The 27,775-nt window shown below is 53.3% G+C and overlaps 2 protein-coding genes and 2 non-coding genes across 11 annotated transcripts; 2 read left to right on the forward strand and 2 right to left on the reverse strand.

Moving 5' to 3' along the window:
• The first annotated feature begins 7,726 nt into the window (after positions 1–7,726).
• LOC118150093 (peptidyl-prolyl cis-trans isomerase FKBP8-like) lies at positions 7,727–13,787 on the forward strand. The gene is made up of 4 exons (XM_035284093.3): positions 7,727–7,826; positions 12,525–12,694; positions 12,786–12,874; positions 13,478–13,787. Exons 1-4 carry the CDS (start codon positions 7,727–7,729, stop codon positions 13,758–13,760), a joined length of 642 nt encoding a protein of 213 aa, XP_035139984.2. The 3' UTR covers positions 13,761–13,787.
• On the reverse strand, positions 11,835–11,896 carry LOC118150359 (U7 small nuclear RNA). Its single transcript, XR_004738466.1, has one exon. It is a non-coding gene; the product is annotated as a U7 small nuclear RNA (small nuclear RNA).
• Positions 13,788–13,860: 73 nt separating the features above from the next.
• Positions 13,861–27,476, reverse strand: FKBP8 (FKBP prolyl isomerase 8). Of its 8 annotated transcripts, none has more exons than XM_017967471.4 (9): positions 27,389–27,476; positions 25,575–25,891; positions 19,868–20,037; positions 19,688–19,776; positions 18,865–19,082; positions 18,227–18,399; positions 15,322–15,399; positions 14,756–14,887; positions 13,861–14,350 (listed from the first exon to the last, which is right to left on the reverse strand). In XM_017967471.4, exons 2-9 carry the CDS (start codon positions 25,864–25,866, stop codon positions 14,264–14,266), a joined length of 1,239 nt encoding a protein of 412 aa, XP_017822960.2. In that variant the 5' UTR covers positions 25,867–25,891; positions 27,389–27,476; the 3' UTR covers positions 13,861–14,263. The 8 variants fall into 8 exon arrangements, with proteins under 8 accessions (XP_017822960.2, XP_002761955.5, XP_078217956.1 ...); XM_002761909.7 differs by having other exon boundaries at positions 18,865–19,085; XM_078361830.1 differs by having other exon boundaries at positions 27,221–27,476.
• LOC118150360 (U7 small nuclear RNA) lies at positions 20,670–20,731 on the forward strand. Its single transcript, XR_004738467.1, has one exon. It is a non-coding gene; the product is annotated as a U7 small nuclear RNA (small nuclear RNA).
• Positions 27,477–27,775: the final 299 nt, after the last annotated feature.

Below are 27,775 nucleotides of genomic sequence, written 5' to 3' on the forward strand. Positions count from 1 at the left end.
CCCAGTCCAAAAATTTTTACAATTAACCCAGCGTGGTGGTGCATGCCTGTAGTTCCAGTACTTCGGAGGCTGAGGTGGGAGGATCCCTTGAGCCTAGGAGGTTGAGGCTGCAGTGGGCCATGATTGCACTTCAGCCAGGTCAAAAAATAGAGATTTCCCTCCTTAAAAAAACAAAAGTTTGGCCAGGTGAGATGGCTCACACCTGTAATCCCAGGACTTTGGGAGGCCAAGGTGGGCAGATCACTTAAGATCAGAAGTTTGAGACCAACCTCACCAACATGGTGAAACACCGTGTCTACTAAAAATACAAAAATTAGCCAGGTATGGTAGCTCACTCCTATAATTCCAGCTACTCAGAAAGCTGAGGCACAAGAATCACTTGAATCCGGGACGTAGAGATTGCAGTAAGCAGAAATCACACCACTGCACTCCAGCCTGGGTGACAGAGTGAGACACCGTCTCAAAAAAAAAAAAAGTGGTCTGGGCCTGGTGGCTCATACCTGTAAACCCAGAACTTTGGGAGGCCAAGGAGGACAGATCACAAGGTCAAGAGATCGAGACCATCCTGGCCAACATGGTAAAACCCTGTCTCTACTAAAAACATAAAAACTAGTTGAGCACGGTGGCTCACGCCTTTAGTCCCAGCTACTCGGGAGGCTGAGGCAGGAGAATTGCTTAAACCCAGGAGGTGGAGGTTACAGTGAGCCAAGATTGTGCCACTGCACTCCAGTCTGGTGACAGAGCAAGACTCCGTCTCAAAAAGTGTAAATTCAGAAGCTGAGAAACTAAGGCAGGATCACTTGAGCCTGGGAAGTCGACATCCCAGTGAGCTGTCATGGTCATGCCACTGTACTCCAGGGCAACAGTGTGAGGTCCTGTCTCTAACAATAATCATCAGCATAATGCATTAAACTCGAAGTTTAAGCGAAACTTGCTACAATGCTAAGCATTGCTACAATGCTAAGTGAGGATTTACTCTATACCCAGGAGCAGAATTGTTGGATCATACAGTAATTCTACGTTTCACCTTTTGAAGAACTGCCAAACTGTTTTCCACAGGAAATGCACTATTTCGTCAATCTCTCATTCAATAGGTTTACAGGTTTATAGGAAGCCAGAGCTGGAAACTGGCCCTGCCCTGCCCAGGTCACAGGCAACACACCAAATGACTCCCGGCCTCCCAGGTTTCCTGACATAGAATGTTCTTTAATGGCTTTCCTTGTTGTTTTAGTCTATTCACAGACAGGGGTCCCAGGATGAATTTTTGAGAAGAGAGAGGAATGTGAAGTTCAAAGACCTTCTGTCTGTCTCTTTCAGGTGATCTCATTCATTCTGTCCACTGCTCCAGGCCAGCACAACTATTCTTTTTTTTTTTTTTTTTTTTTTGAGACGGAGTTTCGCTCTTGTTACCCAGGCTGGAGTGCAATGGCGCAATCTCGGCTCACCGCAACCTCCGCCTCCTGGGTTAAGGCAATTCTCCTGCCTCAGCCTCCCGAGTAGCTGGGATTACAGGCACGCACCACCATGCCCAGCTAATTTTTTGTATTTTTAGTAGAGACAGGGTTTCACCATGTTGACCAGGATGGTCTCGATCTCTTGACCTTGTGATCCACCCACCTCAGCCTCCCAAAGTGCTGGGATTATAGGCGTGAGCCACTGTGCCCGGCCCTTCTTTTTTTTTTTTTTTTTTTTTTTTGAGAGACCAGGTCTCACTATGTCGCCCAGGCTGGAGTGCAGTGGCTATTCACAGGCGTGATCCCACTACTGATCAGCACAGGAGTTTTGACCTGCTCCATTTCTGACCTAGGCTGGTCGGTTCACCCCTCCTTAGGCAACCTGATGATCCCCCGACCCCGGGAGGTCACCATATTGATGCTGAACTTAGTCTGCAGAACTCCTGGGCTCAAGTGATCCTCCAGCCTCAGCCTCCCGAGGAGTCGGGACTACAGGCATGCGCCACCATGCCCAGAAGCACAACCATTCTTTTACTGCCCAGCTATGAACTGCTCACCCTAAAGGCAACACTAGATACCTAGAATCTTTTTCAGTACTTGACATTAATATCCCCATGTATCAAGGAAGAAACTGAGGCTTGAAGGGGTAAGGCCATAGGCAGGCTGGGATTTGCAGTTGAGTCTTTCTTTTTTCTTCTTTTTCTTTTTTTCCTTGCTCTGTCACCCAAGTTGGAGTGCAGTGGCGTGATCGCAGCTCACTGCAACCTTCACCTCCCGGTTTCAAGCAATTCTCCTGCCTCAGCCTCCCAAATAGCTGGGATTACACATGCACACCAGCATGCCCCACTAATTTTTTTTTTTTTTTTTTTTGAGACAGAGTCTTTTTTTTTTTTCTTTTGGAGACAGAGTCTTCCTCTGTCACCCAGGCTGGAGTGAAGTGTCACAACCTCTGCTCACTGCAACCTCCACCTCCTAGGTTCAAGGGATTCTCCTGTCTCAGCCTCTTGAGTAGCTGGGATTATAGGCACGCACCACCATGTCTGGCTAATTTTTGATTTTTAGTAGAGATGAAGTTTTACCATGTTGGCCAGGCTGGTCTTGAATTCCTGACTTCATGATCCGCCCACCTTGGCCTCCCAAAGTGCTGGGACTACAGGCAGGAGCCACCACGCTTGGCTGGATCTTTGTTTGTTTGTTTGTTGTTGCTGTTTTGAAGATGAGTCTCACTTTGTTGCCCAGGCTGAAGTGCAACATCATGATCTCAGCTCACTGCAACCTCTGCCTCCTGGGTTCAAGCGATTCTCCTGCCTCAGCCTTGAGAGTAGCTGGGACTACAGATGCGTGCCATTGTGCTTGGCTAACTTTTGTAGTCTTTAGTAGAGATGGGTTTTCGCCGTGTTAGGCGGGCTGATCTGGAACTCCTGAGTTCAGGTGATCCACCTGCCTCAGCCTCCCAAAGTGCTGGGATTACAGGCATAAGCCTCCACACCCAGCTATTTATTTCTTTTTAAAGATGAGAGTCTCACTATGTTGCCAAGGCTGGTCTCGAATTCCTGGCCTCCAGCAATGCTCCTCTCCTCCTCAGCCTCCTAAAGCACTGGAATTACAGGCATGAGCCACCACACCTGGCCATGAACTTGGATCTTTTTGACGCAGAGCCCTCTTCATTATCTTCCACCCTGCCTCCAGTACCTGGGGCCCTTTCTGGGTATTTCCTCATTGCACACATTGAGTGAATATGTGATCTGATTTAACGCTTACAGCTTAGCTGTCAGCCCATTCCAGGGCTGAGAAGCCTGAGGTTTAGAAAGACTGCGAGGTCTGACACACTGCTGCAGAGATTACAGCTCCAGGAACCAAGCGCCAAAGCTCTGGATCCTCCACTGGTTTACCTGGGATCAGCCGATCCTACAGGGAGGGTGCTGCTGCTGCCCAGACACCCTGAGCCATCTGCCCACTGTCTGTGCCCAGCTAATCCAGAGGCCAGCAGTTAAATACTGAAGCTGGCACTGCCCAGGAGGGTCATAAAGGGCAGCTGGAACTCAGGACTTCTGTTGTAGAAGATGGGAGGGTGGAGATGGCCAGGCTGCTGAGTGGTGGGCAACATCAGAGAGTCTGGCTTTTTTTTTTTTTTTTTTGAGATGGAGTCTTGCTCTGTCACCCAGGCTCTGGAGTGAGGTGGCATGATCTCAGCTCACTGTGACCTCTGCTCACTGCCACCTCTGCCTCCTAAATTTAAGCAATTCTCCTGCCTCAGTCTCCTGGGTAGCTGGGATTACAGGTGCCCGCCACCATGCCTGGCTAACTTTTGTGGTTTTAGTAGAGACTGGGTTTGGCCATATCGATCAGGCTGGTCTCTAACTCCCGACCTCAGGTGATCTGCCCTCCTTGGCCTCCCAAAGTGCATTACAGGTATGAGCCACCTCACCTGGCCAAGAGAGGAGCTGGCTTGCAAGACCAATCAGCTGGCTCTGTGACCTTGTGAAAGGCACAGCCCTGCTCTGACCCTCTGTGAATTCACTTCAGAAACAAGAAATAGCAACAAAACAGTACTCAGCGGTCAGGCGCAGTGGCTCACACCTGTAATCCCAGCACTTTGGGAGGCCGAGGCGGGAGGATCACCTGAAGTCAGGAGTTTGAGACCAGCTTGACTGACACAGAGAACTCCTGTCTCTACTAAAAAGACAAAATTAGCCAGGTGTGGTGGCACGTGCCTGTAGTCCCAGCTACTCACGAGGCCGAGGCAGGAGAATCGCTTAACCCGGGAGGCGGAGGTTGCGGTGAGCCGAGATCATGCCATTGCACTCCAGCCTGGACAACATGAGCAAAACTCTGTCTCAAAAAAAAAAAAAAAGAAAAAAGAACAGTACTCAGGGCCTAGCAAGGTGTCTCACACCTGTAATCCCAGCACTTTGGGAGGTCATGATAGGAGGATTGCTTGCACCCAGGGGCTTGAGACCAGCCTGGGCAACATGGCAAAGCCCCCCTCTACAAAAAAAATTTAAAAAGTAGCTGGGCATGGTTGAGCATGCCTGTAGTCGCAGCTACTCTGGAGGCTGAGGTGGGAGGATCACTTGAGCCCCTGGAAGGTTGAGGCTGCAGTGAGTTATGGTCACACCGCTGCACTCCAGCCTGAGTGACAAAGTAAAACCCTATCTAGGAACAAAAAGAAAAAAAAAAGGCTGGGCGCTGTGGCTCATGCCTGTAATCCCAGCACTTTGGGAGGCTAAGGTAGGCAAATCACAAGGTCAGGAGTTCGAGACCAACCTGACTAACATGGGGAAAACCCCATCTCTACTAAAAATACAGGTGTGGTGGTGCATGCCTGTAAACCCAGCTACTCAGGAAGCTGAGGCAGGAGAATCACTTGAACCTGGGAGGCAGAGGTTGCAGTTGGTCGAGATTGCACCACTGCACTCCAGCCTGGGGGACAGAGCAAGACTCTGTCTCGGAAAAAAAAAAAGAACAGTTACTCACTTAAAATGCACCAGACTCTGTGCTCAGTGGTTGGCACCCATGACTGCCTCTGGGGAGACATGTAGTGGTTTGAACTCATCTCCTAGGTGGGGAAACTGAGGCTTGGAGAGGTTAACCATGGGCTGTACTACTTGGTCACAAGTATTTCTTGGCTGGGCACAGTGGCTCATGCCTGTAATCCCAGCACTTTGGGAGGCCAAGGTAGGTGGATGATATGAGGTCAGGAGTTCGAGACCAGCCTGGCCAACATGGTGAAACCCAATATCTACTAAAAATACAAAAATTAGCCAGGCGTGGTGTTGGGCACCTGAAGTTCCAGCTACTCAGTAGGCTGAGGCAGGAGAATTGCTTGAATCCAGGAGGTGGAGGTCACAGTGAGCAAAGATCGCACCACTGCACTACAGCCTGGGTGACTCTGTTTCAGAAAAAAAGCATTTCTTGCAACTTCATCAGAGAACATGAACCAGAAAAAAAAAAAAAAAGAATAATGAGGAAAAAAAAGTATTTCTCCACTTCCACTTTACCTTTGATTCCCCAGTGGCTCTCCATGGGACCGCAGGAAAAATATGACAGCATTTATCAGACATTGGCATGCTCTACAGAAGCTTCTTTTTTTTTTTTAAAAAAGACAAGTTCTCACTCTGTTACCCAGGCTGGAGTGCAGTGGCATGATCTCTCGGCTCACTGCAGTCTTGAACTCCTGGGCTCAAATGATCCTCCCACCTCAGACTCTCAAAATGCTAGGATTACAGGCCGTGAGCCACCGCACGGCTATCTGCAGAAATTTTTAAGAACGGCTGGGTGTGGTGGCTCACGCCTGTAATCCCAGCACTTTGGGAAGCCAAGGCAGGTGGATCACTAGAGGTCGGGAGTTCAAGACCACCCTGACCAACATGGTGAAACCTCGTCTCTACTAAAATGCTACAAAATTAGCCAGGCATTGTGGCTCACACCTGTAATCCCAGCTACTTGGGAGGCTGAGGCAGGAGAATTGCTTGAACCTGGGAGGAGTTGGTTGCAGTGAGCCAAGATTACACCATTGCACTCCAGCGAAACTCAATCTCAAAAAAAAAAAAAGGCCGGGCACGCTGGCTCAAGCCTATAATCCCAGCGCTTTGGGAGGCCGAAGTGGGTGGATCGCGAGGTCAAGAGATCGAGACCATCCTGGCCAACATGGTGAAACCCCGTCTCTACTGAAAATACAAAAATTAGCTGGGCATGTTGGTGTGCACCTGTAGTCCCAGCTACTCGGGAGGCTGAGGCAGAATTGCTTGAACCTGGGAGGCGGAGGTTGCAGTGAGCCAAGATTGTGCCACTTCACTCCAGCCTGGCGCCTGGTTACAAAGTGAGACTCTGTCTCAAAAAAAATAATAATAATTAGCTGGGCATGGTGGTGCACACCTGTAGTCCCAGCTACTCGGGGGGCTGAGGTAGGAGAATTGCTTGAACTCAGGAGGCGGAGGTTGCAGTGAGCCGAGATCGCGCTATTGCACTCCAGCCTGGGTAACAAGAGCGAAAGTCCATCTCAAAAAAAAAAGAAATTTTTTTTTTTTTTTTGAAGATGGGGTTTCACCATATTGGTCAGGCTGGTGTTGAACTGCCGACCTCAGGTGATTCTCCTGCCTTGACCTCCAAAGTGCTTGGATTACAAGCGTGAGCCACCATGCCCAGCCAGAAAAAGGAATTTTTAAGAACTAGGTCACCCACGATATTGCAAGTGAGTTAATCATCCTGGGATGCCCCCCTAGACATGGAGTCCACCTGGTGAGCTCTCTGATGGAAGCAGTGGCCCCAGCCTGCCCATTGCCCTGAGTGTGGTCTTAAACATGTCTTCCCCTCTCTGTTCCTCAATTTGCTCATTCAGAAAACAAGAAGTGTTGGCCGGGTGCAGTGGCTCACAGCCAACACTTCCTGTTTTCTAAATCAAAATCCCAGCACTTTGAGAAGCCAAGGCAGGTGGATCACGAGGTCAGGAGTTTGAGACCAGCCTGGCCAAGATGGTGAAACCCCGTCTCTATTAAAAATACAAAAATGCCGGGTGCGGTGGCTCACGCCTGTAATCCCAGCACTTTGGGAGGATCACAAGGTCAGGAAATCGAGACCATCCTGGCCAACATGGTGAAACCCAGTCTCTACTAAAAAATATAAAAATTAGCTGGGGGTGGTGGTACTTGGGAGGCTGAGGCAGGAGAATTGCTTGAGCTGGGGAGGTGTAGGTTGCAGTGAGCTGAGATCACTCCACTGCACTCCAGCCTGGCACTTGGCAACAGAGTGAGACTCTGTCTCAAAAAAACAAATACAAAAATTAGCCAGGCGAGGTGGCTGGTGCCTGTAGTCCCAGCCACTGGGGAGGCTGAGTCAGGAGAATTGCTTGAGCCCAGGAGGCAGAGGTTGCATGAACCAAGATTGAGACATTGCACTCCAGCCTGGGCAACACAGTGAGACTCCATCTCAAAAAAAAACAAAAACAGAAAAAAACAGGGAGAGTAACAGAGCATCCACCTGATTGTCCTGTGAGGATGACATGAGACAAGGACACGTGTAGCTCACCCTGTTGAAGTGCTTCAGAAATGTGAGCTCGCACACACATACAAAATTCCTTCTGCAATGCTCACTTCCAATCCACAGCCCGTGGCCAGCCAGGTTAGGCCCGGCTGAGTCACACTCAAGGCCAAGTACACGGGAGGTGTTAGTCAATGCTTTGGTATGAAAGGAAAAGGCATCCCTGTCGTTCTCCAAATGTAAAAGGTACCACACATGGTCCACCGAGCGTACCTTGCACAGCTATGCCAGCCATGAGGGATGCCCGTTGCCACCCAGAAAAGGCATCCCATGCCTTCAAGACAACTGCAGAGTCACACATTTTGGATGCTCCAGCTCTCCACCTACAGCCAGGTCAGACCTTTGGGGATAAAGTGGCGGAGTGAATGACAACACAAATTTCACCCTCCTAGTCCTGCCATTCAGGGCCTCTCTCCTCCCCGTCCCTGGGTCATGCCATAACTTGCATGTCCTAGAACAGCTCCGGGGCTATTTGGGAGGCTGAGGCAGGAGGATCCTTTGAGTCCAGGAGTTCGAGACCAGCCTGGGCAACATGGAGAAAGCCCGTCTCTTCAAAAAATACAAAAAATTGGCAGAGTATGATGCAGGACTCCAGACATTGGCACCGGCGGTTTCCTTGGCCAGGGAGGATATTTCCTTCCTTTAATAAAGCTTTTCTAACCTGTAATCCCAGCACTCTGGGAGGCCGAGGAGGGCGGATAACTTGAAGTCAGGAGTTCAAGACCAGTCAGGTCAGCATGATGAAACCCCATCTCTACTAAAAATACAAAAATTACCCGGGCATGGTGGCACGCACCTGCAGTCCCAGCTAACAGGAGGCTAAGGCAGGAGAATCACTTGAACCCAGAAAGTGAAGGTTGCAGTGAGCGGAGATTCCCCCCACTGCAGTCTAGCCTGGGTGACAGAGTGAGGCTCTGTCTCAAAAAAAAAAAGTGTCTCAAACAAGTGAGTGAAATATTAACTATCAGTCTCACATTTATTAAGATCTAGGCTAGTGGGCCGGGCGCGGTGGCTCATGCCTGTAATCCCAGCACTTTGGGAGGCCGAGGCAGGTGGATCATGAGGTCAAGAGATCGAGACCATCCTGGTCAACATGGTGAAACCCCGACTCTACTAAAAAGACAAAAAATTAGCTGGCCATGGTGGCGCGCGCCTGTAGTCCCAGCTACTGGGGAGGCTGAGGGAGAATTGCCTGAACCCAGGAGGCAGAGGTTGCAGTGAGCCGAGATCGTGCCATTGCACTCCAGCCTGGGTAACAAGAGCGAAAGTCCGTCTTAAAAAAAAAAAAAAAAAAAGATCTAGACTACTATTCAAGACTACAATACCGAGTGAGAGCAGTGGCGCATGCTTGTAGTCCTTGCTACTTGGGAGACTGAGGTGGGAGGATCACCTGAGCTCAGGAAATCAAGGCTGCAGAGAGCTGCAATTGCGCCACAGCACTCCAGCCTGGGTGACAAAGCAAAAGCCTGTCTCTAAGAACAAAACAAGACTCGGCCGGGCGCGGTGGCTCACACCTGTAATCCCAGCACTTTGGGAGGCCGAGGCAGGCAAATCACCTGAGGTCAGGAATTCGAGACCAACCTGACCAACATGGAAAAACCGTGTCGTTACTAAAAATGCAAAATTAGCTGGGCGTGGTGGTGCATGCCTGTAATCCCAGCTACTCAGGAGGTCAAGGCAGGAGAATCGCTTGAACCCAGGAGGCGAAGGTTGTGGTGAGCTGAGATTTTGCCATTGTACTCCAGCCTGGGCAACAAGAGCGAAACTTTGTCTCAAAAAAAGAAAAAAAGAACCAGAGAGGCATCCAGGTGGTCCAGAGAACAACGCCTGGAAGAGGCAGCTGAGGGGGTGAGGTGGGGGCATAGATGGAGGTCCCAGGTCGGACCACCAACTTCTGCTAGGTGGCTGCGGCAGGCGGCCTCCCCTCCTGGGCTGTAAGGGGATAGATGCAGAGGAGATGACCATGGTGGTCTCTTTTCAGGGACACCCTCATTCCTGGGGTCAAGATGGAACAGTAGGAAGAAGAGGGGCGGGTGCTAGGCTGACAAGAGGCCCCCGTGCTGGCTCTGCCCATCCTGGCTGCACTGATGAGCGGCATTATGGGAGAAGCTCCCAGAGTCTAGAGCCAGATGGGATCAGGGAAGCGCCCAGCATTAACCGTGGCCCTTTCCAATGGCCCTGAAGCCCAGCAGGGTGTGGCTCTGTGGGCTACCCAGCCTCATCCATCTGGAATGCACCAGGTTAGATCTGGCCCCAGGGCCTTTGCACTGGGTGTGCCGCTGCCCAGACCTGGGGCAGGCAGCTCCATGCATGGGCAGACCCTTGCTGTGGTGTAATTAATTTATCAGTGCATGTATACCCGGGGAGAGGTCTTCCAGGGCCCCAGCTGTGCCTCCTCACAGGTCGAATTCAGGCATTCACATCTTCTCCCCTGGATCCCATCTATCTGTTTTCTTTTTTTTTTTTCAAGGTGGAGTTTTGCTCTGTCGCCCAGGCTGCAGTACAGTCCCATGATCTAGGCTCCTCTGCCTCCCGGGTTCAAGCAATTCTCATGCCTCAGCCCCCTGCATAGCCAGGATTACAGGCGCCTGACACCACGCCCAGCTAATTTTCGTTTTTGTTTTCTGAGGTGGAGTTTTACTCTTGTTGTTCAGGCTGCATTAAAGTCCCATGATCTTCGCTCACTGCAACTTCCACCTCCTGGGTTCAAGCGATTCTCCTGCCTCAGCTTCCATTGTAGCTGGAATTACAGGTGCCTGCATGGATCGTCTGCAGGAGGCAGGGGAAGCTGAGAACATGTGGTGGCCAACCTGTCATCACTGGTGCCCTGCCCTGCTGGGACCCTAGGTTGTTTGGGTGCTGGGACAGCTGGGACATGGCGGGGTCCCATCTGCCCCTTTCTGGGCTTAGCAAAGTTGGGGATGCTGACCCCATCCTCCTAGGGAGGTTGCCAAAACCACATCTGGCTAATTCTTTTGTACTTTTAGTAGAGACAGGGTTTCACTATGTTGGCCAACCTGGTCTCGAACTCCTGACCTCAGGTGATCCACCTGCCTCAGCCTCCCAAAATGCTGAGATTACAGGCGTCAGCCACTGTGCCCAGCCTCATTTTTGTATTTTTTGTATTTTAGTAGAGATGGGATTTCACTATGTTGGGCAGGTTGATCAACTTATTTTTTTTTTTGAGACGGAGTTTCGATGTTGTTACCCAGGCTGGAGTGCAATGGCACGAACTCGGCTCACCGCAACTGCCGCCTCCTGGGTTCAGGCAATTCTCCTGCCTCAGCCTCCCAAGTAGCTGGGATTACAGACACGCGCCACCATGCCCAGCTAATTTTTTGTATTTTAATAGAGACGGGGTTTCATCTTGTTGACCAGGATGGTCTCGATCTCTTGACCTCGTGATCCACCTGCCTCAGCCTCCCAAAGTGCTGGGATTACAGGAGTGAGCCACCACGCCCGGCCCTCAACTCTTGACCTCAAGTGATCTGCCCACCTCAGCCTTCCCAAGTGCTGGGATTACAGGCGTGAGCCACCACACTGGCCTTTTTTTTTTTTTAAAGATGGGGTTTCACCATGTTGGTCAGGCTGGTCTTGAACTCCCGACCTTAGGTGATCCACGCCTTGGCCTCCAAAGTGCTTGGATTACAGGTGTGAGCCACCACGCCTGGCCTTTTTTCTTTTTTTAAACAGAGATAGAATCTCACTATGTTGCCCAAGTTGGGCTCAAGTGATCTTCCCACTTTGGCCTCCAAAGGGACTGAAATTAAAGGCCATGCTACTATACCCCGCCTCTTTAAAAAAAAAAAAAAAAGATAAAAACAAACAAACAAAAAAAAGAGAGACCTCACCCTTGTGAGGCCTTCCAGCCCAGGCTGGAGTGCAGTGGTGTGCTCATAGTTCACTGAAGCCTCAAACTCCTGTGCTGAAGCCATTCTCCTACCATCTGTCTTTTCTGAAGTCAGCACATCCACTAGGTAAAGCAGTGACGCCACAGAGCCCACGTGGCAGCCTCAAGTCAGGGCCCATTGGGGTCCCAGATTCCAGGGTGGAGCTGGGCAGGAACACCCCCAGAATGCAGCTGAGTCAGAGCTCAGTGGAGTGTTGTAGAATGCAGGTGGATGTGGGGACAGGGGTGACCACACACAGGGCCAGTCCACTCCCCATGGGTTAGGCCCTCGCTTGTTTAAGGCTGGGCACAGTGGCTCCCACTTGTAATCCCAGCACGTTGGGAGGCCAAGGTGGGTGGATCACAAGATCAGGAGTTCGAGACCAGCCTGGTCAACATAGTGAAACCCCATCTCTTTTTATTTATTTATGTATTTTCTTCGAAATTCTTTTGGGGGCTTTCCAGCCAGAACTGGAAAGCCTGCTAGACAAATTCTAAAAGAGCTGTAACACTAACCCCGTCTCTTAAAAAAAAAAAAAAAAAAAGCCAGACCAACCATTGTTCGCTGTCTTGGTCCCTGGCACCAGCACGGTCACCCCGAAGTGTGTCCCATCCTGTTCAGTGTCCCACACATGAAGTCCCTGACTCTGGTGGCAGAGTGGCTGTTGGAGGTTTGGTTTGTGCCCCGGTGTTGGGCCAGAAACAGACGTTCCTATCCACTCTCTGTGCCAGAAACTTGCAGCTCCAGATAGCATCAGACTCAGAACATTCTAGAATATCCCAGAAAATGGGTGGGTCTCCAACTGCCCCTAATCTAGGGCCTGTTGCAGATTCATGGTCTATCCCAGACCAGTGGAGTGTTGTAGAATGCAGATGGATGTGGGGACAGGGGTGACCGCACACAGGGCCAGTCCACTCCCCGTGGGTTAGGTCCTCACTTGTTTAAGGCACCGCGTTGTAGATTCTTTGGGAGAGCCCCAGGAAAGCACAGCCTTTGGTCCAAGGTTAAAGTTGGGGAAACCGAGGCCAGAGAGGCCTGCATTCCCCTGGGACAGCCAGTGGGCACAGCTCAGGGTGGGCTCGGGAGCGGGTGCCTGTTTGAGCTGCCCGGTGACAAGCTGCATGTCCCTGGCCCCTGGCAGGAAATGGGCTGTTGAGGAAGAAGACGCTGGTCCCAGGGCCACCAGGTTCGAGCCACCCAGTCAAGGGCCAGGTGGTCACCGTGCATCTGCAGACGTCGCTGGAGAACGGCACGCGGGTGCAGGAGGAGCCGGAGCTGGTGTTCACCCTGGGTGACTGCGACGTCATCCAGGTGCGGGCTGGGGCGGGACAGGGCAGGGGCAAGGGGCGCACCTTGCTGGGCCTGGACCTGCCTGACCGCTGGCTGTCCCCACACCCCCCAGGCCCTGGATCTCAGTGTCCCACTCATGGATGTGGGGGAGACGGCCATGGTTACTGCTGACTCCAAGTACTGCTACGGCCCACAAGGCAGGTGAGAGCCGGCCACCCTTAGGGTCTCAGCAGGGGATGGGTAGAGTGGGTGTACCCCTCAGCCTACCCTGTCTACCTGCCCATTTTATAGAAGGAGAAACAGGCTGGGTGAGGTGGCTCACACCTGAAATCCCAGCACTTTGGGAAGTTGAGGTAGGATTGCTTGAGGCCCGCTTTTCCAGACTAGCCTAAGCAATATAGACCCCATCTCCATACAAAAAAATTTAAAAATTACTTGGGTGTAGTGCTAAAAATTAGCTGGGTGTGGTGCATGCCTGTAGTCCCAGCTACTGAGGAGGCTCAGGCAGGAGGATCACTTGAGCCCAGGATTTCAAGGCTGCAGTGAGCCAAGACTGTGCCACCGTACTCCAGCCTGGGCAAGACAGTGAGACCCTTCCCTTTAAAAAGAGGAAAGCAGAGGCTTAGGGAGGGGAACTCACTCATCAGGTCCCATCGCTCCAAGGCGGCAAGTCACTTACGCTGCACTTTACTGAGGAGGGAGTGACAGAGGGCAGAGGATGATAGATCTGGGACTTGAGCCAACCCAGCAGGTTTGGGGGTCACCAGGTCTGAGTGCAGCCCCTGCCTGCCCCCACCGCACTAGCAGGAGCCCATACATCCCCCTGCACGCGGCCCTGTGCCTGGAGGTGACCCTGAAGACAGCTGTGGATGGGCCTGACCTGGAGTTGCTAACGGGGCAGGAGCGCGTGGCCCTGGCCAACCGGAAGCGGGAGTGCGGCAACGCCCACTACCAGCGGGCAGACTTCGTCCTGGCCGCCAACTCCTACAATTGTGCCTGCTACATCACCCTACTTCTCTATGCCTCAGTTTCCCCTCTGCAAAATGAGTCTGTTGTGCCCAGAGAGGAGACTCCCCGCTCCTGCTAGTTCAGCCACATCCACTGTGCTGTGTGACTCCAGATGCATCACACGCTGTCTCTGGCACAGCCCCAGATGGCAGTAGAAGAAAGCTCAGGAGCCCGTGGACTGCTTGGTGGGAGGCTTTATTTCACTGTGGCAGGGAGGGAGCCTGGAGAAGGGGCGGCAGGCGGGGCAGGAGGGCTGGTACTCAGGCGGGGATGAGGCAGGGGAAGGGTTGCCCCCAGGCCTGTTGAGGAGAAACTGAGGCCGGCCCTGGCGGAGACCTAGCCCAGTGGGGTAAGGGGAGGGGGTAACTGGGTCTGAAGGAATGAGGGCCCCCTCCCTCTGGGCTTTCCTCCTGAGGGCCTTAGTCCCTCCTGCTGGCTGGACTGCACGACCCCCAATCCTTGCTCCCCCAACCCGGAGGAGGGGGCCAGACCAGGGAGGGCAGCGGACAGGGAGCCTGGGGGAGTTGGGGAGCGCAGGGCAGGGTCCACGGTGTGCAGAGGGAGTGCTGGCCACCTGGGCGGTCAGTTCCTGGCAGCAATGACCACGGAAAGCGCCACACCCCCCAAGGCAACAGCAGTCGCCCCAAACAGCCACTTCCATGGGATGGACTGTGGATAAAGAAGGGACAGAAGGGTGGAGGGAGGTCGAGACTGGACTCTGGGACCTCAGTTGCCGGCACAGCCCAAGCAGACCTCCCCACAAATCATTGCCTGACCATGCATTTCCCACTTCCTGGCAAACTCCTACTCGTGCAGCAAAACCCAAATCAATTGGCCCGACCTCCAGGACACTGCTTCTGGTGCCCTGGAAGAGCCTCCATTCCCCACCCCGAGCCCTCCAGCTTGAGTTCCACCTTCTACTCCACTCATGATCACATGGGACTGGGGCCTCTCAGTGTCCCCTGCAGCCCCCAAGATGGCCCAGTCTCCAAGGACATCCACGTGTACAGAATAAAATTCCTCTGCTAGGCCCCTACATGCAACCCCTGCCCATCTTCCTGTGCCCCAGCTTACCCAGGCACCCTTGCCAGGGCACTTGGCGGGCAGTCGGCTGGGGTTGCCCAGCATTTTCCGGTACAAGGCGGTCTCCGTGCTCCGCTGCGCCGCATGCTTCTTCACCAACTTCGAGAGCTCTGCGTGGATCGTCTGCAGGAGGCAGGGGAGGCAGAGAACATGCGGCGGCCAACCTGTCATCACTGGCGCTCTCCCCTTCTGGGACCCTAGGTCGTTTGGGTACTGGGACCACTGGACATAGGGGGTCGCATTTGCCCCTTTCTGGGCTTAGCAAAGTCGGGGATGCTGACCCCATCCCCCTAGGAAGCCAGTAGATGGGACAGAGCACAAGGAAGCCAGGAGACAAAAGGTTCTGGAAGGAAGGCTGAGGACACTGGCATGGGCCAGGCTGGCAGTGTGGCTGTCATAAGGGTCTTCACAAGCTGACCAGGGCCCTTCAGGTATCTACCCCCTGCCACCGCTCAGATGGGAACACAACAGAGAGCCACAGCAAGAAAGACCTGGGGCAGACCATGAGAGGGACTTCCCAGCAGAGCAAGTCTCCAGGGTGCCCCTGTCCTGCTCACCTTGTTGGAAGGTTCCAGCTTCAGGGCCGCCCTCAGGATGGGGATGGCCTCACTGTACTCCCCCTGCTGGGCCAGCACCTGTAGGGGAAGAGGGTGGCATCACTCTGGACCCATACCTGGGCCCCACTGTCCTTCAAGAAACCCAGCCCAGGAGGTTGCAGTGATCCAAGATGATGCCACTGCACTCCAGCCTGAGCAAAAGAGCGAGACTGCATCTCACAAACCAACCAACCAGCCTGGGCCAGGTGCAGTGGCTCATGCCTGTAATCCCAGCACTTTGGGAGCCCAAGGTGAGTGGATCACAATGTCAGGAGTTCGAGACCAGCCTGGCCAACATGGTGAAACCCCATCTCTACTAAAATATACAAAAAGTTAGCCGGGCATGGTGCTGGTATTACAGGTGTGAGCCAAAGCACCCAGCCTATTTACATTTTTATTTTAGAGACAGGGTCTCACCACATTCCCCAGAATGGTTTTGAACTTCTAGGCTCAAGCGATCCACCTGCCTCAGTCTCCCAAAGTGCTGAGATTATAGGTATGAGCCACTTTGCCCAGCCCTTGTTTTTATTATTAAAATTTCTGTTGCAATGGAATGCACTATGCTGCCAAGGCTGGTCTTGAATTCCTGGGCTCAAATGATCCTCCTGCCTTGGCCTCCCAAAGTGCTGAGATTGCAGGCATGAGCCACCACAGATGGCCCTGATGTTTCCAAAGCTTTGGCCACAGTGAATGGTTCAGGGCCGGCATGTGACCCAAGCCAGTCAATGAGATCCAGCCTGCACTATGCTGGTGCTGACAGGAGATGAGCTGCTGAAGGGAGACGATGGAGCTGAGTGCGGTGGCTCACGCCTGTAATCCCAGCACTTTGGGCTGGGAGGCTGAGGCAGGCAGATCACTTGAGGTCAGGAGTTCAAGACCAGCCTGGGCAACATGGTGAAACCCTGTCTCTACTAAAAATACAAAAATAAGCTGGATGTACTCGCCTGAACCCAGGAGGCAGAAATTGCAGTGAGCCGAGATCATGCCACTGCACTCCAGCCTGGGCAACAGAGCAAGATGCTGTCTCAAAAAGAAAAAAAGTTGGGGGGTAGAGGATGGTAGTCTAGAACTTTCCCGGGGGGAGGCAAAACATCATGGTCACCCTGAGAGAGGAGCTGGTCCAAGAGACACAGCCTCCTCACAATACCCAGCTATGCCTGAAGCCAGCTAATCCAAACGCGGCAGTTCCATGAGCCATCCATCCCTCCTTTCTGCCTGAATCTGTTTGAGTGGGTTTCTGTCACCTTTAGCCAGCAGGTCCAAACTTGTAAGAAGCTATACAAGCAGCCACTGCCGCTGCCCCTAGGAGGATGCTACCCCCAGGTGGAGCAAAGGCTTCAAAACCAGGACAGCATCTTCTCCCTCTTCATACCTCTCTGCAGAACTCTGCACACAACAGGTGATTCATAAACCCCAGCTGGAGGGAGCCCCGCCTCAGGCTTTTCGCAAACACAGGAGGTGAGCCAGTGTCTGTGCCTCAGTTTCCTTGGTGAACTGCTAAAAGGTACTGAAAGCCCCACTAGGGATGGGACTATGAGGATGAACAGAAAAGGGGGTGAGAACAAAGGTCAAGTCTGTGCAAGCCAGATTCACCCCTATGTTCTGCCAGGATGTTTTTTCTGTTCTTTTGTTTTTGACACAGAGCCTTGCTCTGATGCTGAGGCTGGAGCACAGTGGTGTGATCAAGGCTCACTGCAGCCTGGCCCTCTGGGGCTCAAGCCATCCTCAACCTCCAGAGCAGCTGGGACTACAGGTGCTTGCCCCCACACCCAGCTAATGTTTTCATTTTTTTTGGTGGAGACAGGGGTCTTCCTATGTTGCCTGGGCTTGTCACAAATATCTGGGCTCAAGCGATCCTCCTGCCTTGGCCTCCCAAAGTGCTGGGATCACAGGCATGAGCCATGAGGACTTTTACGGAGTACATACTATGTACCTGGCTATTTGCAAGGCTGGAGATTCAAGAGTGAGCAAGACAGACCAAATCCCCACCTTCAAGTGGGGGAGATGGACGAGAGGCATGTCACCTCCACGGGCTGCCTGTTAGGAACGTCTCAGGCAGTCGTCACTGCCTACGCAAAGGCCCTGAGGTGAAGAGTGCTTGGCCTAGACAGCAGAAAGGGAGAAGGGTGGGTGGGAGTAGAGAAGCAGAAAGTGAGGTGGGAGAGGCGACAGCAGGAGGAAGAAGACCAGAGGACTCAAGGCCCCAAGGGCTGGGACTAGGATTCTGCTTTTACTCTGAGGAAAAAATGGGACCATGTGAGGAGCTTTCAACACTGGGCCAAGCCAGGCACAGTGGCTCATGTGTACAATCCCAGCACATGGGGAGGCCGAGGCGGATCGATTACTTCAGGTCAGGAGTTCAAGACCAGCCTGGCCAACATGATAAAACCCCGTCTCAACTAAAAATACAAAAATTCTCATGCTGTAGGACTGGCCTTAAAACAGAGAGAGAGAGAGAGAGAGAAAAGAAGAGAAAAAAAAAAGAAAAAGAAAAAAACAAACAAAAATTAGCTGGGGGCATAGTGGCAAACGCCTATAGTCCCAGCTACTCGAGAGGCTGAGGCAGGAGAATTGCTTGAACCTGAGAAGCAGAGGCGGAGGTTGCAGTGAGCTGAGATCGCGCCACTGCACTCCAGCCAGGGAGACACAGCGAGACTCTCTTAAAAAACAAACAAACAAACAAAAATTGCACACTGGAGCAAAGGTGGGGAACCCAAGAGTCGAGGACTGAATCTAGCTTCGGCCAATAAATGCTATGCCCTAGACCACACTCCTGCACCCCTGTGCCTTCCTCAAATGCAGGGTTGGGGACCAGCCCCTCTGTCCTGGGCTGGGTGACCCATCCTGGCACCCTGGCATGGCCCACCTTGCCCTTGCGGAAGAGAGCCTTGATGTTGTCCGGCTGGTGCTCCAGTACGAGGCTGCAGGAGCGCAGGGCCGCACGGTAGTGGTCCAGCTTCAGCTGCGAGGCCGCCAGGTTGTTCAGACACTTCACCTTCAACTGCAGGAGCTGTGCCTCCTCCTCGAATGTCATGTCCACTGTTGGGAGACAGTGTCCGCCACGGTGGCTGTCACCACATGAACAGACCCCCGGACCCCCCTTGGAAGCTGCCTTCTACCCCAGGGGAATGCAGGCCTCTCTGGCCTCAGTTTCCCCAACTTTAACCCGAAACCAAGGTCAGTGCTTTCCTGGCGCTCTCCGAGGAATCTACAACATGGAGCCTTAAGCAAGCAAGGGCCTGACCCATGGGGTGTGTGGACTGGTCCTGTGTGCGGTCACCCCTGTCCCCACATCTACCTGCATTCTATAACACTCCACTGGACTGGGATAGAACACGAGTCAGCAACAGGCCCCTAGTTTAGGGTCAGTTGGGGATCTACCCATACTCGGGGATATTCTAGAATGTTCTGAGTCTGAGGATCTCTGGGGCTAAAGCTTCTGGCAATGGAGAGTGGACACCTTTGCAGGGGAGGTGGTGGGGATCTGACCCGGCGGACAGTCACCTTTGGCGCTGGAGGTGATGGCCTTGATGGCGAGATCGTAGGAGTTGGCGGCCAGGACGAAGTCTGCCCGCTGGTAGTGGGCGTTGCCGCACTCCCGCTTCCGGTTGGCCAGGGCCACGCGCTCCTGCCCCGTTAGCATCTCCAGGTCAGGCCCATCCACAGCTGTCTTCAGGGTCACCTCCAGGCACAGGGCCGCGTGCGGGGGGATGTATGGGCTCCTGCTAGTGGGGTGGGGGCAGGCAGGGCTGCACTCAGACCTGGTGATCCCCAAACCTGCTGGGTTGGCTCAAGTCCCAGATCTATCATCCTCCGCCCTCTGTCACTCCCTCCTCAGTAAAGTGCAGCATAAGTGACTTGCCGCCTTGGAGCGATGGGACCTGATGAGTGAGTTCCCCTCCCTAAGCCTCTGCTTTCCTCTTTTTAAAGGGAAGGGTCTCACTGTCTTGCCCAGGCTGGAGTACGGTGGCACAGTCTTGGCTCACTGCAGCCTTGAAATCCTGGGCTCAAGTGATCCTCCTGCCTGAGCCTCCTCAGTAGCTGGGACTACAGGCATGCACCACACCCAGCTAATTTTTAGCACTACACCCAAGTAATTTTTAAATTTTTTTGTATGGAGATGGGGTCTATATTGCTTAGGCTAGTCTGGAAAAGCGGGCCTCAAGCAATCCTACCTCAACTTCCCAAAGTGCTGGGATTTCAGGTGTGAGCCACCTCACCCAGCCTGTTTCTCCTTCTATAAAATGGGCAGGTAGACAGGGTAGGCTGAGGGGTACACCCACTCTACCCATCCCCTGCTGAGACCCTAAGGGTGGCCGGCTCTCACCTGCCTTGTGGGCCGTAGCAGTACTTGGAGTCAGCAGTAACCATGGCCGTCTCCCCCACATCCATGAGTGGGACACTGAGATCCAGGGCCTGGGGGGTGTGGGGACAGCCAGCGGTCAGGCAGGCCCAGGCCCAGCAAGGTGCGCCCCTTGCCCCTGCCCTGTCCCGCCCCAGCCCGCACCTGGATGACGTCGCAGTCACCCAGGGTGAACACCAGCTCCGGCTCCTCCTGCACCCGCGTGCCGTTCTCCAGCGACGTCTGCAGATGCACGGTGACCACCTGGCCCTTGACTGGGTGGCTCGAACCTGGTGGCCCTGGGACCAGCGTCTTCTTCCTCAACAGCCCATTTCCTGCCAGGGGCCAGGGACATGCAGCTTGTCACCGGGCAGCTCAAACAGGCACCCGCTCCCGAGCCCCACCCTGAGCTCTGCCCACTGGCTGTCCCAGGGGAATGCAGGCTTCTCTGGCCTCGGTTTCCCCAACTTTAACCTTGGACCAAAGGCTGTGCTTTCCTGGGGCTCTCCCAAAGAATCTACAACGCGGTGCCTTAAACAAGCGAGGGCCTAACCCACGGGGAGTGGACTGGCCCTGTGTGCGGTCACCCCTGTCCCCACATCCATCTGCATTCTACAACACTCCACTGGTCTGGGATAGACCATGAATCTGCAACAGGCCCTAGATTAGGGGCAGTTGGAGACCCACCCATTTTCTGGGATATTCTAGAATGTTCTGAGTCTGATGCTATCTGGAGCTGCAAGTTTCTGGCACAGAGAGTGGATAGGAACCTCTGTTTCTGGCCCAACACCGGGGCACAAACCAAACCTCCAACAGCCACTCTGCCACCAGAGTCAGGGACTTCATGTGTGGGACACTGAACAGGATGGGACACACTTCGGGGTGACCGTGCTGGTGCCAGGGACCAAGACAGCGAACAATGGTTGGTCTGGCTTTTTTTTTTTTTTTTTTTTTTAAGAGACGGGGTTAGTGTTACAGCTCTTTTAGAATTTGTCTAGCAGGCTTTCCAGTTTTGGCCGCAAAGCCCCCAAAAGAATTTCCAAGAAAATACATAAATAAATAAAAAGAGATGGGGTTTCACTATGTTGACCAGGCTTGGTCTCGAACTCCTGATCTTGTGATCCACCCACCTTGGCCTCCCAACGTGCTGGGATTACAAGCGGGAGCCACTGTGCCCAGTTTTCTTTTTTTTTTTTGAGACGGAGTTTCACTGTTGTTATCCAGACTGGACAGCAATGGCACGATCTCGGCTCACTGCAACCTCCCTCTCCTGGGTTCAAGCAATTCTCCTGCCTCAGCCTCCTGAGTAGCTGGGACTACAGGTGCGCACCACCATGCCCAGCTAATTTCTGTATTTTTAGTAGAGACGGGGTTTCACCATGTTGACCAGGATGGTCTCGATCTCTTGACCTTGTGATCTACCTGCCTCGGCCTCCCAAAGTGCTGGGATTATAGGCATGAGCCACCTCGCCTGGCCTTTTTTTTTTTTAAAGAAAATTGAGGGCTGGGCACAGTGGCTCACACCTGTAATTCCAGCACTTTGGGAGGCCATGGCAGGCAGATCACCTGAGGTCAGGAGTTCAACACCACCGTGGTCAAGATGGTGAAACCTTGTCTCTACTAAAAATACAAAAAGTTGGGGACCACCAGAAGGAGGGACGAACTGGCCCAGGTAGGAAACGGAGCAGGTCAAAAATCCCGTGCTGATCAGTAGTGGGATCATGCCTGTGAATAGCCACTATGCTCCAGCCTGGGCAACAGAGGGAGACCCTGTCTCTAAAAAAATAAAATAATAAATAAATTTATAAATAAATTAGCTGGGCATGGTGGTGGGCACTTTTAATCCCAGCTAATCGGGAGGATGAGGCAGACAATTACTCGAACCTGGGAGGCAGAGGTTGCAGTCAGCTGAGATTGTGCCACTACACTCCAGCCTGGGTGACAGAGCGAGACTGTCTCAAAAAAAAAAAATAGCCAGGTGCAGTGGCTGACACCCGTAATCTTAGCACTTTGGGAGGCCGAGGTGGGTGGATCACCTGATGTCAGGAGTCCAAGACCAGCCTGGCCATCATGGTGAAACCCCATCTTAAAAAACAAACAAACAAAAAATAAAGTCAAACAGAGCTGAACAGCTTATAAACAAAGGCTGCCTCTCGTGCCCCCAGCAATCACAGGAATGACCATAGCCAATACCCTCACAAACACGCCCAGATAACCCCACAGTGACGATCCCCCCATCGTCCCAGAAAAGCACTGGAGTGACTGCTGCCAGCACCACCCCGTCAAAGCAGGAAATGGAGGTGCAGGGGGTAGATAACCCGGCCGGGGACACACAGCCCTGCCCTTCTTTGCAGTGCTACCAAGGTGTCCACAAAACACTATCTTAGCAAAGCAAGGGCTACGTGGGTCTGAGGTGCTCTGCCGTCCCTCCTGTTCCCACGTTTACCTGAGTTCTGTAATACACCACTGGCCTAGAGTATTTCTTTCTTTTTTTTTTTTTTTTGACACAGAGTTTCATTCTTGTTGCCCAGGCTGCAGTGCAATGGCACAATCTTGGTTCATTGCAATCTCCACCTCCTGGGTTCAAGCGATTTTCCTGCCTCAGCCTCCCAAGTAGCTGGGATTATAGGTGTGCACCACCATGCCTATATTTTATTGTATTTTTAGTAGAGACAGGGTTTTGCCATGTTGGCCAGGCTGGTCTTGAACTCCTGACCTCAGGGGATCCACCCACCTCCCAAAGTGCTAGGGTTATAGGCATGAGCTACCACTCATGGCCTGGCCTAGAGTATTTCATGAGTCTGAGTGAACTCTGGCCTAAAGGTTAGCGGCAGGGGTATATCATCCACTTATGTTCTGGAATATTCTAGAATATTCCAAATTTCTGTGCTACTCCCACCTTGTACAAGTCCCTTAACTCATCTGGAAACCACCAAGTTAGGGGATCCCAATGGACCTGTGTCTCGAGGTTTGCAGGCACTAATGGCTGCCTCTCAATCAGATGGCCTCTGGGAAAATCATGTCTCCTCTCAAGAGTTCAGTTTCCAGCTAGGCATAGTGGCTTACACCTGTAATCCCAGCCAAGGCGAATGGATCACTTGAGGTCAGGAGTTTGAGACCAGTCTGACCAACATGGTGAAATCGTGTATCTACTAAAGATACAAAAATTAGCCGGGCACGGAGGCGCATGCCTGTAGTCCCAGCTACTCGGGAGGCTGAGGCAGGAGAATTGCATGAACCCAGGAGGCCGAGGCTGCAGTGAGCCAAGATTGTGCCACTGCACTCCAGCCTAGGTGACAGAGCGAGACTCCACCCCCCCCAAAGAAAAAAAGAGTTCAGTTTCCTTGCCTGAGAAACAGAAGCCCCCATTCTGACCTCAAAAAACGGCTGGCACAATTATAAACACAGTGCCAACCTCATGCTCCCAGTGGGTGTGGGCAGCTCAGCTCTTACAGTATCAGGAGGAAAGAACAGCTTGCCAATCGCTAACATGGCCAGGGAGGCTGTGTGACCTCGGGCAAGCACCTTCGCCTCTCTGAGCCTACCCTTTGCCATCTGTAAAGTGGGGATATAGTAGAAATTACAACACGGTGGTTTTGTTTGTTTATTTGTTTTTCTGTGTGTGTGTGTGTGTGTGTGTTTTTTTTTTTAGAGACGGGGTTTCACCATGTTGGCCAGGCTGGTCTCGAACTCCTGACCTCAAGCAATCCACCTGCCTCGGCCTCCCAAAGTGCTGGGATTACAGGCATGAGACACCCATGCCCTGCCTGTTTGTTGCTTTTGTTTGCTTGCTGTCACCCAGGCTGAAGTGCAATGGCACAACCAGTTCATTGCAACCCCCGCCTCCTGAGTTCAAGCGATTCTCCTGCCTCAGCCTCCCAAGTAGCTGGGCTACAGGTGTCACCACCCACAGCTAAGTTTTACATTTTTAGCAGAGACGGGGTTTCACCATGTTGGCCTCCAATTCCCAACTTCAGGTGATCCGCTGCCTCAGCCTCCAAAAGAGCTGGGATTACAGGTGTGAGCCACGGTGCCCGGTCCACAGTGTTGTTGCAAGGATGAAATGAAATGATATATAGGCCTGGCACAAAAATCAGTGCTCAGGAAATATTACCTGGTGTTATTTTTATTTTTTTAGGAAAGTCTTGCTCTGTCAGCCAGGCTGGAGAGCAATGGCAGTCGTGCTATTTTCAGAAGTAATAAGATTTTTGGCCAGGCATGGTGGCTCACACCTGTAATCCCAGCACTTTGGGAGGCCAAAGGGGGTGGATCACTTCAGGTCAGGAGTTCAAAACCAACCTGGCCAACATGGTGAAACCCCATCTCTGCTAAAAATGCAGAAAAACAGTCCAGGCATAGTGGCTCTCGCCTATAATCCCACCTCGGAGGCTGAGGCGGGCAGATGACGAGGTCAAGAGATCAAGCCCATCCTGGCCAACATGGTGAAACTCCATCTCTACTAAAAATACAAAAATGAGCTGGGCATGGTGGTACACACCTGAAATCCCAGGCAGTTGGGAGGCTGAGGCAGAAGAATTGCTGGAACCTGGGAGGTGGAAGTTGTAGTGAGCCTAGATTGTGCCACTGCACTCCAGCCTGGACACAGAATAAGATTCCATCTCAAAAAAAAATAAAAATAAACAAAAAAAATGAGCCAGGTTCAGTGGTGGGAGCCAGTAATCCCAGCTACTTGAGAAGCTGAGGCAGGAGAATCACTTAAACCTGGAAGGCAGAGGTTACAGTGAGCTGACATCGTACCACAGCTTCCAGCCTGAGTGACAGCAAAACTCCATCTCAAAAAAAAAAAAGTAGTAGTACGATTTTTATCAGTAGCGGTAGTGATATTTAGTAATATTACTGTTTCATCAGTGTCAGTGTGATTGGATGGTATTGCTACGGTATTTTTTGTACAATTAATAGTGGTAATGACATCTTATTTGCATAGGCACCAGCGTTATTTGGTGTACTATACCACCGGCGAGACGACTTCCACAGAATACTAACATTTCCCTTGTTTTCAGTTGCTGTGATGGGGTATGCTAGGCAGAACATGTGTGAGTTCCCCTAGTTTTCTTCCTGTAGGATTTCTCTGAGCATTTACAATATTAGGAGTACTGTGAACCCACCAGAAGGCTGATCTACTTGACCCCAGGACACAATTTTGTTTTTGGAGGTGGGGTCTTGCTGTGTTGCACAGACTGGCAAGCACCCAGGACACATTTTATTTTTTTTTTTGAGATGGAGTTTCGCTCTTGTTGCCCAGGCTGGAGTGCAATGGCACGATCTCAGCTCACCGCTACATCCACCTCCCAGGTTCAAGCGATTCTTCTGCCTCAGCCTCCTAAGTAGTTGGGAGTACAGGCACGCACCACCGTGCCCAGCTCATTTTTTGTGTCTTTAGTAGAGACGGGGTTTCACCATGTTGACCAGGATAGTCTCGATCTCTTGACCTTGTGATCTACCTGCCTCGGCCTCCCAAAGTGCTGGGATTATAGGCGTGAGCCACCATACCTGGCCTAGGACACATTTTTCAGAGTACAAGCCTGTGTCACACAAACACCAAAAAAAGATGCAGTAATAGGGTTAGGAGCTGCCAGCGCCTGGTGTGCTGGCTGTGTGGCTCTGGGCAGGTGACTCAGCCTCTCTGAGCCACAGTTGGCAGATCTGGGAAACAGGGACACGGTATGTTGTGCACCTGTGTGAGTCAATGAATGAGGTACATCACCATGAAGCATCTCCAGTAGTTGCCTCTGGCTGGCGATCATGGTGGTGACCACATGACTTCCAACCCTCACAGCACAGATGAGGAAATGGGGCTCAGGGGACGAGAGGGCCAGGGCCAAGGTCACCCCAATCCACCCTTGCTCCTTACCCAGAATGTCCAGCCACTCTTCCGGGGCTGGGGCCGGGGCAGGCTCGGGCTCCATGGCAGCCAGGAACTCTCGGGCCAGGGCCCCAGGCTGCTCAGCTTCCTCCGCCAGGGGCTGTCCCATGTCCTCCAGCGGTGGCAGCTCACTCAGGTCATCTTCCTCCTCCTCTTCCTCCTCCTCTTCCTCCTCCCCCTCAGCATCCTCAACCCCATCCAGCACCTCAAAGTCCTCAAGCGGTGGGACCCCCGCAGGTGGCGGGGCAGAGGGCTCAGAGGGTTCAGCACAGGACGCCATGCTGCTGGGGGGACGGGAACTGGCCCTGGAAGTGGTGGGGGGGGGCAGAGATGTGGGTAAGACTCCTACACAGTCCCTCAAAGTCCCCACTGTACCCATTTCCCACACTGCCAATCACTTTCTGTGTAACTCAGGGACTCCCAGCCTCAGTTTCCTCACCTGTACAGTGGGTAGAACAACCACCCCAGCTTGTTGGGAGAAATTAACCCAGGCATCAAGCCTTTGGCATCAGGCTCAAACAGTGTTAGCCATTATTAGAGCTAATTATTATTTAACGTTTACAAATACTCCAGGAAGTAGGGAACATTCCCGTCAACATTTTACTGAACAGGAAACAGGCCACAGGGGCAAAGCCATTTACCCAAGGTCACAGAGAAAGCCAATGGCCAAGGGAAGATTTGAACCTGGGGCTTCAGGCCCTGTGGCTTTGCCTGATTATATGCTAAGTCAGGGGTGCTGGGATTTTTGTGGAGAGGACAGCTTTTGAGGACTTAGGGAAGCCATTTTTAGAGCCTCTGGGGCCACTGAGGGAATTGAACCTTTTACTAGGGCCTCCCACCTCCAGCCTCTTCTCCAAACAAGAGACATTTCCCAAGACCACCAACAGTAATCACCCAGAAACCCTGATTATTTTTCCTTTTACGCTCTCAATCTAAAACTATCCCCACAACCCCAACATCAGGGGCCCTGGTCCAAACCCTCCCCTAGGACGAATGCATCCTCCCCTTCACAGGCCTCGGTCCTATCCCCTCAAAGCAGCCTCCTTTCCAGGAGTGGTCGAGGTCCCACCTCGTTCTACAGCCTCTTCCTTGCCCCAGGCCTCCTGAACCAACAACCTAACCCTCTGGCCCTCAGGCCCCAAGCTCAGAAGAGTAGCACAGCCATCAAACCAGCCCACAGCATCCCCTCCTCACCCCTCACCTGCCTGCTCCTCCCGGGCGCGGGCCCCACTTTCTGAGACCCTCCCAGCCCCCACCCCCATAATCCCCCGCGCCCGCACAATTCGGCCTCCCCTCCCACCCCCCACCCCCGCCCCAACTACCACCGCCCCCAGCCCGGGTCAGCTCTCCCCACAGCCGCTCCGTCGCTCCGTAAACACTCTAGTGTCCCCAGACGCCCCCCCTTCTCGATCCCATAACACCCCACGCCCTCCTGACGCCCCACAGCCCGGCCGGGCCCTGCTTCAAGCGCCGACCCAGGCCCCCAACGCCCCACGCCTGTCTGACGCCACCAGTCTGGGGCACCCGACCCCCGCACGCCTCGGGCGCCCCTGGCCCTGCACGCCTGCGTAGGGAAACCCCCATGGGATTTCCCTTCGCCGCCATGACCCCTATAACGGACACCCCAGGCCTGCCTTGCCCCCTCGGGCACCCGCGACCCCCGTGTGCCCCCAGGCTCGCCGCCCCCGCGGCGCCTCGCCCCGCCCATCGGCCGCAGCCCGCTGCGCGCTGGCCCCCGGACCAGCCCAGGCCAGGGCAGCGCCCCAGCCGACAAGGCGCCCCCGGCGCCGCAGGACACTTGCCTCTGGCTCCGGGACCCCCGCCTGGGGTCCTGCGCCCCCCTCCCCGCCCCCAGCCGCGGCCGCCGCGCCTCGGGAACCAGGTTCAGCCGCTCGGCCCCGCCCCTGCCATGCCCATTGGCTGCCGTTGCCGCGACTGCCGCGCCCATTGGCTCGTGCAGACATCCGTCCCGGGCGTTGGCACCTCCCCCTTCCTGCTTGGCTCCGCGGGACGTTCTTAAAGGGACCCGAGCCTCCGGGCCGCTTTGGGCGGGGGCAGGAAACCCCGGGCTGGACCTCAGCACGAGTCAGAGTCGTGCAGCATGTGCGACTCCCCGCTCTCCTCTGAGCTTCATCCTGATCATCTGCGAAATGGGGATAAACACCCCCATCTATGCACTCTCACCTTGG

The sequence above is a fragment of the Callithrix jacchus genome, chromosome 22 (assembly GCF_049354715.1).
Source record: "Callithrix jacchus isolate 240 chromosome 22, calJac240_pri, whole genome shotgun sequence".
Classification (NCBI taxonomy): Eukaryota; Metazoa; Chordata; class Mammalia; order Primates; family Cebidae; genus Callithrix; species Callithrix jacchus.

Coding starts and splice junctions, on each gene's coding strand:
- LOC118150093 (XM_035284093.3), top strand. CDS start 7,727: ATGAGGGATGCCCGTTGCCACCCAGAAAAGGCATCCCATGCCTTCAAG. Junction 7,827..12,524: donor AGCTCTCCACCTACAGCCAG/GTCAGACCTTTG, acceptor GGCCCCTGGCAG/GAAATGGGCTGTTGAGGAAG. Junction 12,695..12,785: donor GTGACTGCGACGTCATCCAG/GTGCGGGCTGGG, acceptor CACACCCCCCAG/GCCCTGGATCTCAGTGTCCC.
- FKBP8 (XM_078361829.1), bottom strand. CDS start 27,294: ATGGGCGGGGCGAGGCGCCGCGGGGGCGGCGAGCCTGGGGGCACACGG. Junction 25,892..27,220: donor CGGGTGCCCGAGGGGGCAAG/GCAGGCCTGGGG, acceptor CACCACTTCCAG/GGCCAGTTCCCGTCCCCCCA. Junction 19,777..19,867: donor GTGACTGCGACGTCATCCAG/GTGCGGGCTGGG, acceptor CACACCCCCCAG/GCCCTGGATCTCAGTGTCCC.